Genomic DNA, 18,094 nt, shown 5'->3' with positions numbered 1-18,094 from the left:
AAGTAGCAGTTTAAAGTCATCAGAGAACTGCTAAAACAACTAGAAAGTAGAGGGACAAGATTCTAGAAAGGGGAGAATTGCAAAGGTGAGCTGAAGTTCCACAGCTACTTTTTCCCTGAGGGCGTTTGCTTGTTTTGAGCACAGAGCAATTGGTTGCAAATCCAAGCTCTGCCTTATCAGAGGACTGTGGAAAGGTGAGGGGGGCCGGCAGAGCTCTGGGGACCTTATAGAGCTAGAGAGGCAAAACTGGAGATTTGAGGGTCTTCAGATACACAATTTTTTTCCTCCAAGACTTTTTCTCAATACTGAAACTGCATGAGACAGAAAGCTAAAAAGATAAGCAGAAAGTCTCTGATAGCCAAGAGATCTCAGAAGTTTTATGGTGCTGGGAATACCATAGCTAGAGTTCACGAGCTGCTAGGCAAGGGGATGGTGGTGAACACCCTAGGCCCAGAGCTGGAAGTCCTGCAGAGCTATGTACGCCTTAGGGACATCGGCAAACTGGAGGTAGGCTGAGCCTCAGCCAAAACCTAGGCTTGACTCAGCTCAGTCTGTGGTTAGATTAAAATAATCAACCTTCATGTGAAAGAGGCAAGAGTGTACCCTTTCTGAAGGAATAGAACATCATCTGGAGTCCACACAGTTTTTTATATCTGTCACTCAATTAAAAATAGCTATACTAAGAGACAGGACCGTAACTAAAAAACAAAAGAAAAACAGATGGTGGAAACCGACCTTTAAGAGATCCAAATATTTGAATTAGCAAGGGATTTGGAAATAATTATGTTCAAAAACATAGAGGAAATAGTGAAAAAAAAATAGCTGCAAAGGTGGAAAATTGCACCAGATAATTATTTGTTAAAAAAATCAGGTATAAATTCTAGAACTGAAAAAAGATACAAAAATTAAAAATGCAGTAGTTGGGTTCAACAACAGACAAAACAAAAAAAGAAAGGCTAGTAAACTAGATGAGCAGTTAGTAGAAAACATCTACACTGAAGCACAGACAGGAAAAAAAATGAAAAATGCAGAAGAGAATGTGGGGTTTAGTGAAAATGCCTGACATTGATGTAATTGAGTTCCAGAAGAAGAAGAAGAAAGAATAGTATAGAAGAAACATTTAAAATACTAATTACCAAGATGTTCCAAAAGAAAATTAATTAAAGATGTCAACTTACATGTTTAAAATATCTACAAATCTCAAGCAGAATAAACAAAGAAAACTCTATTTAGTCATCTAATGTTGACTAAATAGATGAAAATGAAATGCAAAGAGAAATCTTAAAAAGAGCTAGAGAAAGAGATCTATTACCTTCAAAGGAACAACAATGCCACATTGACAGTTGAGTTTTGAACAGAAACTGTGACATCAGAACACACTTAAAAGACACCATTAAGAGTGCTGAAAGAAAAAGACTGCCAACCCAATTGTCTATTCCCAGCAAAAAGATTCTTTAAAAATTAAGGCGAGAGTTCTACTTACCACTAAAGCCCATCCCTCCACTGATTACAACTAAAAACTCCAGACAAAAGACAAAAAACAACTAAGGATTCTGAAAAATAAAAGCAGGCAGATTGTGAGGAGGGTCTCAACACAGAGATGAATTTCCCATTTTCTTTTCTCGCTCATATTTGTCTGAAGAGCAGGTCCCTGTCACAATGTGGCATGGCAACTCTGGAAGCTAAAACTTCAAGAGAAGTCCCATATTTCTTGGACAAAGGAACCGGGAAAGGGAGCCTCTGTGTGCTGGAAATTTTGAGGGGAATCTGAAAGAAGGGGATTCCCTAATCCTGTGTATGGTCCACACAAGTCTCAAAAATCAAAGTACAAATTATAATCTGAAGTAACTCAATTGACTACTTGCTGAACAAAAGCATCATCATTCTCCAAGAGATTATTACAGTACTCTGCCCTGGCTGGTGTGGCTCAGTGGATTGAGCACCGACTTGCAAACCAAAGGGTCGCCAGTTCAATTCCCATTCAGGGCACATGCCTGGGTTGCAGGCCAGGGCCCAGTAGGGGAGGCGTGTGGGAGGCAGCCACACATTAATGTCTCTGTCCCTCTCCTTCTCCTTCCTTTCCTCTCTCTCTAAAAAGTAAAGAAAATCTTTTATAAAAAAAAATTATTACAGTGCTCAGACTGTACGACATGACGGTCACAGTGTCTCAAATAAAATCCAAAATTAACTAATATATAAAGAACCAGAAAGGTATGACCAATTCTCAAGGGGAAGATAACCCTAAGATGGCCCTGATACTGGGATTATAAGACAGGACTGTGAAGCAGCACTTAAAACTAGATTCCCTGAGGTAAAGAAAAACACATCTGAAATAAATGAAAAGAAAGGAATTCTCAGGGAAAAAATAGAATTCATTTTTAAGTATGACTAAAGTATATATTTAAAGTACATTTAAGTATAACTAAAACAAAGTACTGAAACTCATTGGAATGGGTTCATTAGGAGAATGGAGATGACAGAGAAAAGAGGCTAGAACTATCCAATTGAGAGGACAGAGAAAAAAAGTTTTTCAATGAAAATGAACAGAACCTCAGAGATTTGGGGGACAATTATCAAAGGTGTAACATCGAATTAGAGTTCTAGAAGAGCTGGAGAAAGAAATTGTGGTAGAAAAGATATTTGAAGAAATAATGACTAAAATTTACTAGATTTGGTAAGAGATTTAGATTTCCAGACAGACACAAGAGACTCAGTAAATTACAGACAGGGCAGACTCAAAGAAAACCCTGTCTACACACACATAAGCATTTACTAAAAATGAAAGATACGCATCTGCTAATAAGAAAATTATGGCTGAAAAAAGAAAAGAAAAAATATCGTAAAAAGTGTTAAAGAAAAATAACACATCACCTACAGAGGAATAAGGGTTTGAATGACCACGTATTTTTCACCGTAATCCGTGGAGGTAAGAGTACAGTGGAACAACGCCTTTATTAAGTTGCAAGAAAAGACCTGTCAACAACTCAGAAGTTATATCCAGTGGAAATATTCTTGAGGGGTGAGGATGAAATAAAAATATTTTTAGATAAAGGAAAAGAATTTTTGGCCAGAAGACCTGTTCTGTAAGATGAGCTAAAGGAAGTTCTTCAGGCTGAAAAAAAAACAACAGCACAAAGAGCGTAGGGAGAGTGAACAGGTGGCAAATAGCTGGTTAATATAAAAGACTACTTCTTTACCTCTTAAAGTCCTTAAAATACTTCTAATTATCTAAAACAAAAATTGTATCATTATCTCATGAGGTTTTCAATATATGTAGATGTTTTATAGTGGTAAAGAAACTCACCCTACTGATATCTATTATACAGGGTGGGGCAAAAGTAGGTTTACAATTGTCAGTACATGAATCAACAGTTTTTTCTTGTATTATTATTATTTTTATTATTGCATTATTTTCCATATGAACAACTGTAAACCTACTTTTGTCCTGCCCTGTAGCTATATTATTATAGACAAAATGATACAATACTAACTTTAGGTAGAATGAAAATGATTAGGTATATATATTATAATCCCTTGAGTACCTGCTTAAAAATGCAAAGAGATATAGCCAAAAAGCTAATAAAAATATTAAAAGCAATCTTAAAAATAACAACTAGTAACAATAGAAAAATAAGTTGTATTATCTAGGCAGTAGAATCATAGATATTAAAATTTTTCCTGCAAAAATTTATATCAACCAGATTTTCTTATGGATTATTGGTATAACCAGGAAAAAATTTAACTTTGGTGTGTTCTCAAAAGTGAAAACTGGAGATATATGTCTTTGAAACCTGGATTATTGTAGAAAAAATAAAGTGTAAACATAAATGAAATTTTAAAAGAATAAAATCTAAATCTGATGGCATCACCCTGGGCTGAGACTCACAGTGTGGAAAATGAACAGCAGAGATTTTGAAGTGAGCAGGTTATCTTGCTGACAGTCACTTTGATCTGACTGGAGTCGATCTACAGCACGCGCTGGCCTGAACTACTGTGCCCTGGTAAAATCGGTGGTTTTTCCCTGTAAGTTATAATGTTGATTAACTCAGCATCTGAGTATTAAGCGCTCCCTCTGCCTTAGAAGTGACTTGTTAAATAATAAACTTTAAATATGAAGGAAAGTAAGCTTATAATTGTGTCCTTAGGATCAAAGTTCTGATCGTACCAGTCTTTCTTCAGTGGGAGCCCAGGATTCTGAATCCATCTCTTTAACAGATGAAGACGTCTGCCCCGAGTTGGAAGGGGCCCCTTCCACCCACGAGTGCGGTGCCACCACAGGGACTAAGGGAACTGAGTTCAGCAGAACAAGCCTAGAAAGTTCTGCCTCCGTAGAAGGTTTGTTCAGCAGTTCTGTCCTACTTTATTTGATAGGTAGTACCTTTACTTTTTTTCCCTTTATGTTTTGTTTTTGTAAAAGATTTGCATGGCTCCAAAGTCAAAACAATAGAGAGCCAAGGCACTTTCAGAGAAGCCTGGCTTTCATCCCCTCTTGCTTCTGAAGTTTGAGTCCTAGTGGAAAGATTTCCCCACTCCTAGGTACACCAGTGTTTTCCTCTGACACTTCCCTGGTTTCCTTTGTAACATTTTTTGGGGTCAGCAAACTTTTTATAAAGAATCTCCATATTGTAAATATTTTAGGTTTTGTGGGCCACTATACATTCTCTCTCTCTCTCTCTCTCACCATATATTCTTTTTTGTCTTATTTTTTAAACAGTGCTTTAAAATGTAAAAATCATTCCTAGCTTGTGACCGCACAAAAATAGATTTGACCCCTGGCTTAGATATTCAATCTATTTGAAATTTACCCTGGTATGTGATGTGAGGAATGAATTAATATATTTTTTTTTCATTTGTACCGTTGCTATTCTAAAAAGCTTTTATTGTGGAAACTTTCAAACATACACAAAAGTAGAAGGAATGGAACAATGAACTCCCCACTATGTACTGTCCATCCGGTTCCAACAGTTAATCTACAAATGGCCAGCTTGTTTTCTCTTGTCCTCTCTCCCCTTTGCTGCCAACGTTTTTTTCTTCCCTACTGGATCATTTTAAAGTGAATCTCAGACAACGTATCATGTTGTTCATAAGTACTTCAATATGTATCTCTAAAATAAATGGGCTTTAATGTATTTTAGCTTATTAAAGTTATTTATTTTTATCTTACTGTGTTATGTATATAATATATACATTTTCCTGTGCATAAATATATTTCACAAATTGAAGACACTTGAGTAACCAGCACTGAGTTCCAGAAACAGAACATTAACAGCATCCGGGATCTCCTCTCAGGCCCAAATCTTGTCACTCCCTAATGGGTAAACATTATCTTCTAACACTGTATGTTAGCATGTATTTCTTAACATTTTATGGATTCATATGGTATGTATCTTTTGTGATACATTTGTTTTTTTGATAATTTGTCATATTACTGTATTTTATTTAATTCTCACCCACGGATATGTTTATTTACTTTAGAGAGAGAGGGAGGGAGAGAGAGAGAGGGACAGAGAAACATCAATGTGAGAGAAACATCAATCAGTTGTCTCCCATACACATTCCAACTGGGGTTCGAACCCACAACCTAGGTATATATACCCTGACTGGGAATCAAACCTGCAGCCTTTTGGTATAAGGATGATGCTCCAACCACCTGAGCCACCTGGCCAGGGCAACCATTGCATTTTCTAATGTAATACTAGTTACTATATAACATCTTATATTAAATATTTATTTAGTTTGAATTCTCACAATTATCTTATAAAGCTCTTGTTTAGGTGATTTGCTCAAGTTAGGATCCAAAAAAGGTCTACTTGTTTACTTGTTGCCTTTGGTTGATATGTCTGTTACTCCCTTTATCTTTGTTCCCTCTTTTTTTCCTGCCTTTGAAGAAATCAGGTGATTAGCTCTCCTCCCTCTTTTTTTTCTTTTTCTTTTTCTTTTTCTTTTTCTTATTCTTTTTTTTTTTTTTTACCATACAAGAATAATTTTATGTGCTAAGCAAGTAAAACATAGCTCATGCCCTGGCCAGGTGGCTAGGTTAGAATGTCATGTTCATTTTCCGGTCAGGACCCCTACGTAGGTTGTGGGCTCGATCCCCAAGTCACGGCACATAGAGGAGGCAACCTATTGATGTTTCTCTCTCACACCAGTGTTGCGCTCTCACACTCTCTCTCTCTCAAATCAATAAACATCCTCGGGTGGGAATTATTTTTAAAGTACCTTAGCTCACAACCTGATTCATATTTATTAAAGTAGAATATTTATTTTTTGCTGACGATTAATTACAGTAGATACAAAGGTGCCCGCACAAATGATTGAATTAGTCCAGGCCAATAGAGGTGTTAGATAGCAGCTCTGATCTAGCTGTAGAACTGCAGTTCCCACCAGCCCTAAGCTCTAAAGGACGATGTGAGGCTTCATCTTTTTCTCTCGCTCTCTGCCTCTCTGTATCTCTGTGTGGCAGGGCCTAGGGCCGTGGTAGCCTTGGAGCTCTGTTTCCTCCCCCACACCCTCCCACCCTTGTCATTTATTTGCTGAGTCAATCAAGTCATCAGTTTGGATTATGCTGATGGCATCCTCCTGGTGGTGTTTAACATGTTTTCCTATCCTATCTATTCCTCGTGAACTGGTCATTTATAGCATTACTTTTTTTTACCTTTATACCTACTAAAATCAGTGCTAATTCATAAAATTTAGTAACTCCTAGGAAAAAATGTGTAGAGAAGACACAGGTAGCCTCCAGTTTTACTAACAGGATACAGTCACCATCAACAATTGATTTGATCATAGAAATCCCCTTACTTTTTGTTGTTGTTGCTTTAACACCTACTAGTATCCCATTGCTCTTAAGAGTATACTTGGAAACTCCAAGTGTTTAAGAGCAAGATTACTATACTAGATCCTAAAAGATCCTTTCATGATTTGAAATAAGATAAGCTATTTTATACCTTTTAGACCTTAGAACCAAACATTTTCTTGTATTTTAAGCATGGAAAAACACAAACATCAAAACAGTGGTTACAAACAGCTGGAATGTCTTCTAGTGTGGACACAAGTGCTCAGTGAGCGAGTGGCAGATGAACACACCCAGCACGTGGGGGTCGGAAGACTCAGAGCACGTTCCTTAGGTTTATACTCAAGACAAAAATGCATGCAATGAAAACCATTTTTTCATTGTTTGTTTTTTCTTAAATTACCCTTAATATTTTGAATAGAACAGTTAACATTTTATCAGAGAATTTATGAAAGTGAAAGATTCTTATCCTTTCCCATTAATTTCAGTGGTTTTACTCTCTATTTTTTAATAGGATCCCTGTCGAAGTTTGCCTTACCTGAGAAATCGGAGGTAGCATCTTCCTGCAACACAAGTAACACCAATATCTTCCAGAACTATGCGATGGAGGTACAGTCTGAATCAAAGGAGCATTTTTATATATCCCTTTATGAAATTTACATTCTTCAGTATTGATGGTCTTGGATAGAGTAATAAAATGATAAATATGTAACATCTGAAAATTTGAGAATGTATATGTTGCACCTGAGTAAACTTAAAATATCAAGTATTTCAGTTTATTGAAGACATACTACTTACCTCTGTTTGGAAAAATTCCATGCTTCCTTTGATATTTATCAACACAAAAAGTATTTTCATTTTCAACATTTATATTTATCCCTTGCTATCTATATGTTCTCTTTGTATTTGTATTTTATATCTTAAACACTTACAACCAATGTTGCTGTGCACACACCCCTTTTGACGAGGGTGCGGGGAGCAGCTTTGGCATTCGTGTTGACTTTGTCCATCGTGTGTTTCATCCCTGCGTCAGCCGATGTAGGGATCTGCTGGGTGTGCCGCACCTCATTTTCTTACAGTGAGCAAGTTACTCTTTCACCCTTAAGATTTTTTTCCTAATTTGGGGGTAAAAATTGCTTTCAAATACATTAGGGAGTGTTATTGCTATTTCACACTAATTTGCATAAAATTGGAAAATAAATTTGTATGCAGCTGAAAAGTAAATGATGAGTACTGATGTTGCAGTTTATAAAGTTTCTGAGGACTTCAGGGATTTCTATATTTTATTAATGTAAAGACACTATTTATATTGATCTACAGCAATACTACTTAAATTGTCTATAGTGATAGACCAGGGGTTTTTCTGTTGTTTTTTTAAATTTCCAATCTGTCATGATTGATACTCTTGGAAAATATATTGATCAGACACTTACGTGTTATAGCAATGAAAGTTACTCTAAAGGTTTCTAAGTCATCCCAGTTTCTTTACTTACCACAAACCGGTAAGAATCCGTGCACCAACACTCGTTTAGTTGACCACGTTTTGAGTAGCACAGATCTGTAATATGTATGTAATTACAAATATTTATTTTTGGTATTAACGCTTATTTTTGGTATTAACAAATTAAAAACCATGGCTTTTATGGTAATTAAACAGCAAAAATGCTTAGTTAAATGCGACCTTCCTTTTAAGGCAAAAAGTTTGGAATAGACTTAGCTGAAATAGTTAACGATGAGTATATTATATAATGTGCTGATTCTAATTATGTTTTGTTTGTAACTTCTGAACCCTTCTGAGTTTTATTTCACCAGTAGGTTCATGAAAGATACTGGTTTTTCATTTACAATTTTCCCTAACCAGCTTACTTTATGCAGTGCTGTTCCCTCCCACAGGTTCTCATCTCAAGTTGTTCGCGGTGTAAAACTTGTGACTGTCTTGTCCATGATGAGGAAATCATGGCTGGCTGGATGGCGGATGATTCAAACCTTAATACTACATGTCCGTTTTGTGGCAATCTTTTCTTGCCCTTTTTGAATATTGAAATAAGAGATTTAAGAAGACCTGGGAGGTAATGATTTGTGCTTTTTTTTCTTTGTTTGAGGGCCATGTTTAGAATCTCCGTTTTTTCAATAAGCTCCTTTAATTCACATTACAGATATTTTTTGAAGTCAAGTCCATCTACAGAAAATATGCATTTTCCAGCCTCATTTTCAAGTCAGACAAGGCCATCTTGTATCTCGACATCAGCCTCTGGTCTTGACACATCTGTTCTCTCTGTTCAAGGGGATTTTGGTTTAAATAGGTGAGTATGGCTATGCGGGACTCTATTTTAACAGTTTATATTATACATAATTTTGATAATGACAAAAATTAGCTGACCATTTTGAGGTTTAAATTTCATAGAAGATTCATAAATTCTTCTAAGTATAACAATATTACAATTATCTAACGACCTAAGTGTTTCCAGGGGTGTCCAACCTTTTGGCGTCTCTGGTTCACACTGGAAGAAGAAGAGTTAGTTGTCTTGGGCCACACATTAAATACGTTGTGACACATAATCACAAACAACACTCATAATGTTTTAAGTAAATTTACAGTTTGTGTTGGGCCGCATTCACAGGCATCCTGGGCAGCATGCAGCCCACAGGCTGCGGGTTGGACACCCCTTTAAACAGTTGTAGTCTATAACTTTAAACAGTGATAGTTTATGCTCTATGAATCCCCAGGGTGTAAGCTGTATAGTTCATATATAATAATGTCTACTAGCACTTTAAAGGTTAAAAAATTTGTAGAACACTTGAAGTTTAGAATGAACACCACTCTCTCGTCTCTATCTCTTAGGAATTAAGCTAGTACTACCATTGTAGAATATTTAATTTTCTACTTAGAAATATTTAATAATCTAAGAAAACATTTGGAGCTGATAAACTATAAAATTAAACTAAGATTATACAGTAAGCCTAATATAAGTAAATCTGCGCTTAAAACAAATGCATAAATGAACTTCACTTTGGAGAAGTGTCACAATATAGCTGAGCAGATGAAGCCATTTTGCCAACTGCATGTGCAAAAGACAATGCCCACACGGCAGTGGCGGTCTAATGCCACCTGTGTGGTCCTGAGTGCTGAGGCAGCAACATTGCCAACCTGTGTCTTTCATCACAACACTGCGGTGGCCCTTTCTGTGACTGCCACTAGCTTGTGCACGGGTGGCGGCGGGGGGGGGCTCCCCTTCCCACTGGCTGAAGGAACAGACGCCTGTTTTCTCTGCTTTGTGTCCTGCGGGCCTACCGTGTATCACGGTTGTCCACGAAATGTTTTGAATGATTGAATGACTCTTGAATATTTAAAGTTCACTGAATAAAAGGAATTTAACACAACTAGATTACTTAAAAATATATCCTTGTTCCCAGCTGAAACCTGAGTTCCTTGGATTTACTTTGCTATGTCCGGCTCCGATGCTGAAGAGAAGAATATGGTCTTTCTAGATGAAATAAAGTAAATCTAGACAATGATATGCTTTTTTCTTTTTTCAATGCCCAAGCAAATCTAAACTACTGGAAAACACATATGCCCGAAGTATTCAGATCCCTGCTGATAGATCAAAAACAGCTGTCTCAAAATGTCCAATATTCCCAATGGCCAGGAGCGCCAGTACTTACGGTCCATTGGATAAGGAAGACGCTGGAGGGCAGAAGCTCATTCCTACCGGCAGTCTGCCGACTACTTTACACGGAACTGCAGTATGTATTTTGGTGTTTTTAAAAGCCAAACCATTTGGACATGATAATTTACATGACTTTGTTTACCTTGTCTTAAACAGCCTTATTAGCTTTAATTTTATTATTGTCAAGAGAAGTCTCTTATCCCATGATATAATTATAGTACCTTCCTACTTACGAGTAACACATGACAGGAATTTTTATTTTAGATTTTATTTATTTATTTTTACAGAGAAGGGTAGGAAAGGAGAAAGAGAGGGAGAGAAACATCAGTGTGTGGTTGCCTCTTGCGCGCCCCCTACCGGGCACCTGACCCACAACCCAGGCATGTGCCCTATGTGGGAAACGAACCAGTGACCCTTTGGTTCACAGGCCCTCACTCAATCCACTGAGCTACGCCAGCCAGGGCAGGCAGGAATTTTTTTAATGACTTAGTATCATCAATCTTATCATTTATGGTTTTTACTCAACAGGATTCTTTAGGATTAGAGTGGCACCTCCCAAGTCCAGATCCTATCACGGTCCCGTATCTCAGTCCTTTAGTGGTGTGGAAGGAACTGGAAAGCCTGTTGGAAAATGAAGGCGATCATGCAATAACAGTGGCGGATTTTGTGGACCACCACCCAATTGTTTTTTGGAACCTGGTGTGGTATTTTAGACGTCTTGACTTACCTAGTAACTTACCTGGATTGATTCTTTCTTCTGAGCATTGTAACAAGTACTCAAAGGTATGAGAGTAAAAGTTAACTAAAGGGCAATGTTGTCACCATTGTAATGTCTGCATAGTCCTAATGACAAAAAGTAATGCTTATGCGCTTTTTAATAACCATCTTAATCACTGGAGTAATAAGATTGTTTTAATGTATTTACAAATAATTTTTTTTCTTACAGCCTAAGTGCTGTTTTTTAGCCTTCTTGTGGAATTTATATAAAATGGCCTTGAATTTTTGTTAGAGCCTCAAGAATAAACTGTAAATGACTCTTACGAGAAGAGTTTGTGAGTTGGCCCCACTTATATCTCATATCTCCTTCAGCAACAAGCCTAAAACTTCTTTAAGAGGATGTCTCTAACTCATATTGCAATCATGTGCTGCCATTCTCTGCATTCCTTTACTCTGAATTTTTGCTTAACATTTAGGTAATTGGCATGTTATATGTTCGTTTGTATTTTTGATACATTGTTCTAGTTTTGATACATCGCTTTTTCATAATGCTGTCAACACCAGTACATTGCAAAGTCTCTAAGTTCAGAAACATGGTCTTCTCCTTTCTTGTACATTATGTTTGTGGTTGTGCATACGCTTTGGGTTTTCAGTGTGTGGCGAACAAGTGACCAAAGGGCAGCACAGGCAGCTACCTGGGCTCGGGGCTCGGGGCTCGGGGCTCGGACTGGTGTGGAGTGGGCTGCTGGGTTTATCTTCGGTGGGAGCCTCGGCCGTAAGCTGGTAGACATTCGCCCTCCACACTACCCTTTCTCACTGATCTCAGCACATTGTAAAGTCTACTTTAGAGCAGAGATCACTTTACTTTAGAGATCATTAAATTCTCAACTCAGCCCCATGTAAAATGAATACCAACCAGTCACTTTTTGTTCTCTTTTTCTCTTGCACACATACATCCTAAAAATTATTTATAAGGATCTTTATAAGATATTTACAAAACATTGTGTAAGGATCATTAATGAATTCTTGTTTATTCTTCAACACAGATTCCCCGCCACTGTATGTCTGAAGACAGTAAATATGTTCTGATCCAGATGTTGTGGGACAACATGAAATTACATCAGGATCCGGGACAACCCCTGTACATCCTCTGGAACGCCCACAGTAAGCGCTGTCCTCGAGTGTGGGCTGTGTTCATAGGAGATTAATCTCTGCTTACTTTGTATAGCCTGAACTAATGCATATCTGACTTTTATTTTACTGTCCTACTTTTTGTCTTACAGGTCAAAATCGTACTCTTTTGTTTGAGAGTGAGTGTTAAGTTTGATGTTTTTGTCAAGGGTCGTTTTTCAGTAGTGCTGTGCCGGAGGGGTTCTGCTTTGCAGAGCTCTGCTTTTAGCGCGTTGCTTATCCCATTTCTTCTTTTTACTTTTTGTTTGTTTCTGTCCCAAGCTGCTGATGTAGAGTTTCCCCCAGGGGCTGTGTTAAGGAAAACAGTATTTTTCATTTTTGTCTTTGAGACCACAAAAAGCTTTAGGTCTTTTTTTTATTTTTTATCATGATTTGTCTTATATTTTTTCCTTTTTTTCTTTCTACATTCTTAGATTTCTGTCCCTTTATCTGTTGCCCTTAATTTATGTTTAGTGCTTTTTGACTTCTCTGATAGCATCAGTTGCTGCTTAGTCACCTTTTCCTGTCCGCAAAGAACGTTTTCCTTCATCTGCTCTTTTGTTCTTTCACAGCCCAGAAGTATCCAATGGTCCATTTATTGCAAAAAGGTGATAATTCATTTAACCAGGAACTATTGAAAAATATGGTGAAAAGCATCAAAATGAATGATGTCTATGGACCAATGAGTCAGATTTTAGAGACTCTGAATAAATGTCCTCATTTTAAAAGACAGAGGTAAGTCAATATCTTAAATGAGTATATTGTTCCTCTGAGCATATTCATATTGTTTGCTTGGTAATTTGTTAGGATAGCTCATGCTTGTGTTAGCATAGAAGTTTTTGCAGAGCTTGCATAGTAATATCTTCTCCATTCCTCTCCCCTCCTAGGAGTTTGTATAGAGAAATACTGTTTCTCTCACTTGTGGCACTGGGAAGAGAAAACATTGATATAGGTAATTCAGCATAATATATAATGTAATATTTATATATCAAGTATAGTTTTCATATTGGTAGTCTTTACTATTTTAATATTAAATTATTTTAATATTAGAAGAATTTAATTGTTTTGATATGAGATACTTTAATATTTTGGTAACGTAGATAATAAAAATAATAAAAGCTAACAATAGAATTTCCATATAATCCAGCAATCCCACCTGTGGGTGTGTAGCCAAAAGAATTGAAAGCAGGGTCTCAAAGAGGCGTTTGTGCGCACACGTTCACAGCAGCATCATTCACAATAGCTCAAATGTGGAAACAGCACAAGTGCTCACCGAAGTGTGAAGGAATAACCAAAGGTGATATATACATATATTTTGATGTATTCAGTCTTAAGAAGGAAAGAAATTCTGACATATAATATGTATGAACCTTGAGGACATTATGTTAAGTGAAATAAGCCAGTCACAAGAAGACAAATACAATGTGATCCCCCTTATGAGGAACTCGGAGTAGTTAAAATCACAGAGACAGAAGTAGAGTGGTGGTTGCCAAGGGGCTGGAGAAGGGCAGAATGGGGAGTTACTGTTTAATGGATACCGAATTTCAGTTTTATAAGATGAAGAGAGTTATGGAGATGAATGGTTATAATGGTTGCACACTGTAAAGTATATTTTGAACTGTAGAGCTAAAATGGTAAATTTTGTTATATATGTATTTATTGCAACTTTAAAATTTGGTGAAAAACTCATTTAAAAAAGTTGGCATCTTAAAGCTTTAAACTCCCTGGTCTGTGTGACCTCGCCCTGCGACGCTGGGGCCTCCGACCTCCCCACGCCCTGGCTGTGGGATGCGTGGTCCTTCCTCAGTTGGCAGGGACGGCCTCAGATTCCTTCTCCGCCTTTAACCTTGCGGTTCTGTAGCGGCGCAAAACTTGGTTGTTGTCAACATCAAATATAAATTTCTTTATGCCTTCATTTCTTAATGAATTTTTCAGATGCATTTGATAAAGAATACAAGGTAGCATACGACCGCCTCACACCCAGTCAAGTCAAGAGCACACACAACTGCGACAGGCCGCCGAGCACCGGGGTGATGGAGTGCCGGAAGACTTTTGGAGAACCTTACCTTTAGAGTGTGTGTGTGTGTGTGTGTGTGTGTGTGCGCGCACGTGTGTGTACTTGCAACATGTATTGTATAGTCAGTGCATAAAATAACACTTTTAAGCTTTTTCTTCAATTTTTGAAAATACATTTGTAAATGGTCCGGAATGTCCATACAGCTTATGTACAGAAGGTTTTCAGAAGAGAACAGTGACAGATGGGGAGAGGGCCACTTTATTTCCCATTTCCCTTTTTTTCTGTACTTTCCCTGTAACAAGTAATTATTTTTGTGATGAGGAAATCCCTAAACAAAAGTAGTTCCCAGAAAATAAAATAACCGTTTTATGGTTTCTCTCGTACGCAACATACTGAAAACCCACGTGTGGAACTTGAACTAATGTAGAGTCAGAGTATCTCCTGTTTCCATGGACTAGTCAAACGTTTTGACCATGAAGTTGTACTATACATATTTTAAATTGTTTATAGTAAGTTGATATTTTTTTAATTTTTAAACTTAATATAGCAAACTTAAAATGAACTTAAACTTATAAAGCAAGCAATTAAGTGCTTATTTTCCTTGTCTGCTATTTGAAGTAATGAGCACAGCTGCAGATCTCTATGTGTATATCTCTCTATTTTTTTTATTGCTTGGCAGAATGATTTGGAAACGTCAGTGCTAGTGCCCGCGCTGTCCTAGACGTGCGTGTTAGCACTCCCGAGCCTGGCCGCAGTGAGCGCGTTGTGGCAGGGGCGCGCACGGCTGGGACTGACCGTTGAGCCCGGGGAAGGAGCACCGGGGAGGGTCCAAGCCTGCTTCCAAAGCCAGGTCCAGCACACCGCCGTTCCAGAAGCTCTCTCTTGCTGACGGATGCGTACAGGACACAGGGGAAATAGCTTCCAAAGCCAAATATCCATTCAAATTTTAATACTCTACATAAATATTTATGTTGGGAAATATGTCAATTTATGCTTTTCCAAATTTTAACCTTAATATCTAAAATATTGGGTGTGATGCAAATTATACTACGTTTATTAGGAATATGACCTCCTGGAGTATTCTGTTGATATTATATATACATATAAATATTCAAAAAAAATTCAAAGTAGAAAAGTAATAACTCTAAAAGTAAAGCCATAGAGAATTTCCCATATTGAGGAACTTGGCTTCTTCAATGAGCCTTGGAATCTGAAGTTTATGGAATCTAAAGTCCAGAAATATCCAAAAATCAGACGATAAACTGAATGTTTAATCACGATGGGCAGACTCTAAAATACTCTAAAAAATATTTTTAGTCCCATTATTTCTAATATCACTTTCTTTGGGTAATTCTGACCTAAAGTATTCTTCAGCTGTTAGATTTCATAGATCTTCGGTGCATGTGGGCGGGGGTGTGTGTGTGTCTGCACACATTGTTGTTAAGGAAGGAACTGTCTAGTCACCTGCAAAGAAAAAAATGGATACAGTCCCAAATTACATGTGTAACGCCAGTCGTGTCGGGACATTCGGACTGCAGATGACATGGAGTCTTAAGACTCAGAATCAGGTCAGCTGCAGAAAAACCACCTTTTGAGTTCACACCATAAGTGAGTATCACCAAGCTGAAACATTTCACCGCGTTTACTCTAGGAAATAATGGGGAGAGTTTAAAAATGTAAAATTTTAGTTCAGTTAGTTTGGGGCAGAACTTGCTTACTTGAAAAACCTGGTGCTATGCACATGTATCTGCCTCTCCTTTGTAAATACCACTCCAATTTTATCTTCCAGTATTCAAATCAAAGTTTCACATTCTAAGTGAGTCTTAGGTTTTTCTGAATCACTTGTAAGTTGTCCAAGTGAGAAACATGTGATAGGTGAGGCTTTTGGCACTGGCCACAAACACCCCTCCAAACAGGATTCTGAGGTTCAAGTCTGTTTTTGTTCTTGTTTGTTCTTTTCCCTTGTAGGAACAGCTTTCACTATTGTTTACCTTATCTTTAATACAACATGAATCAGTTTATTGATTTCAAACATCTAACCAAAAAAGCTGAGGTAAAGCCCATTATTTGTGGTTCAAACTTATTTGGAAAAGGGAATGTAATTTGTGTCTCATCCCCTCCCCCACCCAAGTTTTGTTTCTGCTTTTGGCTGGGTTTTGCTTCCCCTACTTTTAATCCCCAGGGAATATTATTTGCACAAATTTAGTCTTTAAAAAACCCTAAAACCTGAATAGGAAGTGGTAAACTCTGCTCAAAACGAAATTAAAAGATAGATCATCCTGTAAAATAACTCTGTACGTACTTTCCTTTAATTTTCTCTCTGTTGACCGTACATGTTGGAGAATTGTGGCCACTTGTGTTGGGGAGAAATACCCTTTGCTACATTATCTGTCTGTTACTTTCTTATTCTGAGTTTTGTTTGTGTGTCTAATAGTTGAAAATAAACCATTCCATGTCCCAGTACAACCCACTCACTGCTTCATCATGTTTTGAGTGTCACGCGTTTGTATTTTATATCGTATTTCAGTATTCAACTTTCTCATCCTGTCGTCAGGTAGGGAATTGTGCAGCCTGTTCACTTTCTGATTTGTCTTTTCAGATTATTTGGGGCTTTTTGTTTTGTTTTCTTTTTTCTTTTTCTTTTTTTTTTTAGCTTTAAACCCTAAAACCACCAACCTATTTTATTATAAGGTTTCCTTATAATGACTTTCCATTTTTGTATGTATAGCAATGGCCCCCTAAAAATGTTGGTTCAACATTTTAGGTGATAATACTTATTTTACTTTATGTTGGGAATTACTAAGATATTTTAGTGCACCTAGCAAATGCTAGCCTGCTGTATACAGAAGGTTGTTACGTTATACTGTAAATACTTTGTAAGTATGTGGTAAGAAAACACCCATTTGTATGGTGGTGTGGGGGAGCCCACCTCTGTCTTTCTCTCTCCCACTAGATCACAAAGGCTGCTGTCAGGCACGTTATCTCAGAGCAGGGAGGGAAAGAGCAGGCTGCCCTGGGCCCACCTTTGTGCTGGAGTTCGCCTGCTCTGCCCTTTCTGTTTAGACACAAGACTGACTCCTCTGACGAAGTCAGTGCGGCCCTTTCCCCAGGGATGAATAGCCAGGTCACGAGCTCTCTCTGCACCTTTCATAGCGACCAGGCCCACCTGCAGCAGGATCCGCCCACAAAAAAGGGGGTCATAACCAAGGGTATTCTTTGGCACATAAGGTCAACCAGTTCTTCATTTGTATCTACCAAGCTTTGCGCAAAATATTAAATTCCAAATCTGGCTGTCCTTGGTACTCAATCTTTAAATAGATGACAATTAGGATATAGACAGTGTTATAAAAGGCCAAGCCTGTAACTTGATAGAAACATTTTCAGATGAGAGTACAATGTAATGTTCACAATGTGTAGTAACCATTTAAACATACACCGGTTTTCAAGTTTGGAATAAGTTTGGAATCCAGCCTTTTTTTCTGGTATTATAGAATATTAACCCATGAAATTAGGAACAGTTGCACATTTTTAGAAATTTGACCCCAATGTATGACCAGGGTCGTGAAGAAAATGCAGCCTCATGGGGACGAAGGAGAAGTCATCTGTGCAGCCGGCCTTCCGCTCAGACAGACACCCACGGGGACAGTTCAGCCTGCCCAGGCTGACGGATGAACTCCAATACAGATCATTTTGTGTATCAGATGAGAGGACCCTCTCACTATTGTCTTG

The 18,094-nt window shown here is 37.7% G+C and overlaps 1 protein-coding gene across 8 annotated transcripts in view; it reads left to right on the top strand.

Moving 5' to 3' along the window:
- DENND4A (DENN domain containing 4A) overlaps positions 1–16,828 on the top strand; it is a 104,800-nt gene extending 87,972 nt beyond the window's left edge. For 5 of the 8 annotated variants that reach the window (XM_045823172.1, XM_045823169.1, XM_045823174.1 and 2 more), the window contains 11 exons: positions 4,146–4,335; positions 7,308–7,402; positions 8,687–8,862; positions 8,950–9,096; positions 10,339–10,537; positions 10,990–11,244; positions 12,225–12,342; positions 12,462–12,488; positions 12,921–13,083; positions 13,236–13,300; positions 14,284–16,828. In XM_045823172.1, coding sequence (XP_045679128.1) covers positions 4,146–4,335; positions 7,308–7,402; positions 8,687–8,862; positions 8,950–9,096; positions 10,339–10,537; positions 10,990–11,244; positions 12,225–12,342; positions 12,462–12,488; positions 12,921–13,083; positions 13,236–13,300; positions 14,284–14,420 — 1,572 coding nt within the window. In that variant the 3' untranslated portion in view covers positions 14,421–16,828. The remainder of the gene's footprint in view (positions 1–4,145; positions 4,336–7,307; positions 7,403–8,686; positions 8,863–8,949; positions 9,097–10,338; positions 10,538–10,989; positions 11,245–12,224; positions 12,343–12,461; positions 12,489–12,920; positions 13,084–13,235; positions 13,301–14,283) is intronic. The other 3 variants (XM_045823173.1, XM_045823171.1, XM_045823170.1) reach the window with 1 other exon arrangement.
- The last annotated feature ends 1,266 nt before the right edge of the window (positions 16,829–18,094 follow it).

The sequence above is a fragment of the Phyllostomus hastatus genome, unplaced genomic scaffold (assembly GCF_019186645.2).
Source record: "Phyllostomus hastatus isolate PE091 unplaced genomic scaffold, TTU_PhHast_1.1 phas_scaffold_501, whole genome shotgun sequence".
In the NCBI taxonomy this organism is placed as follows: Eukaryota; Metazoa; Chordata; class Mammalia; order Chiroptera; family Phyllostomidae; genus Phyllostomus; species Phyllostomus hastatus.
This window is presented reverse-complemented; position numbering and strand designations above follow the sequence as displayed.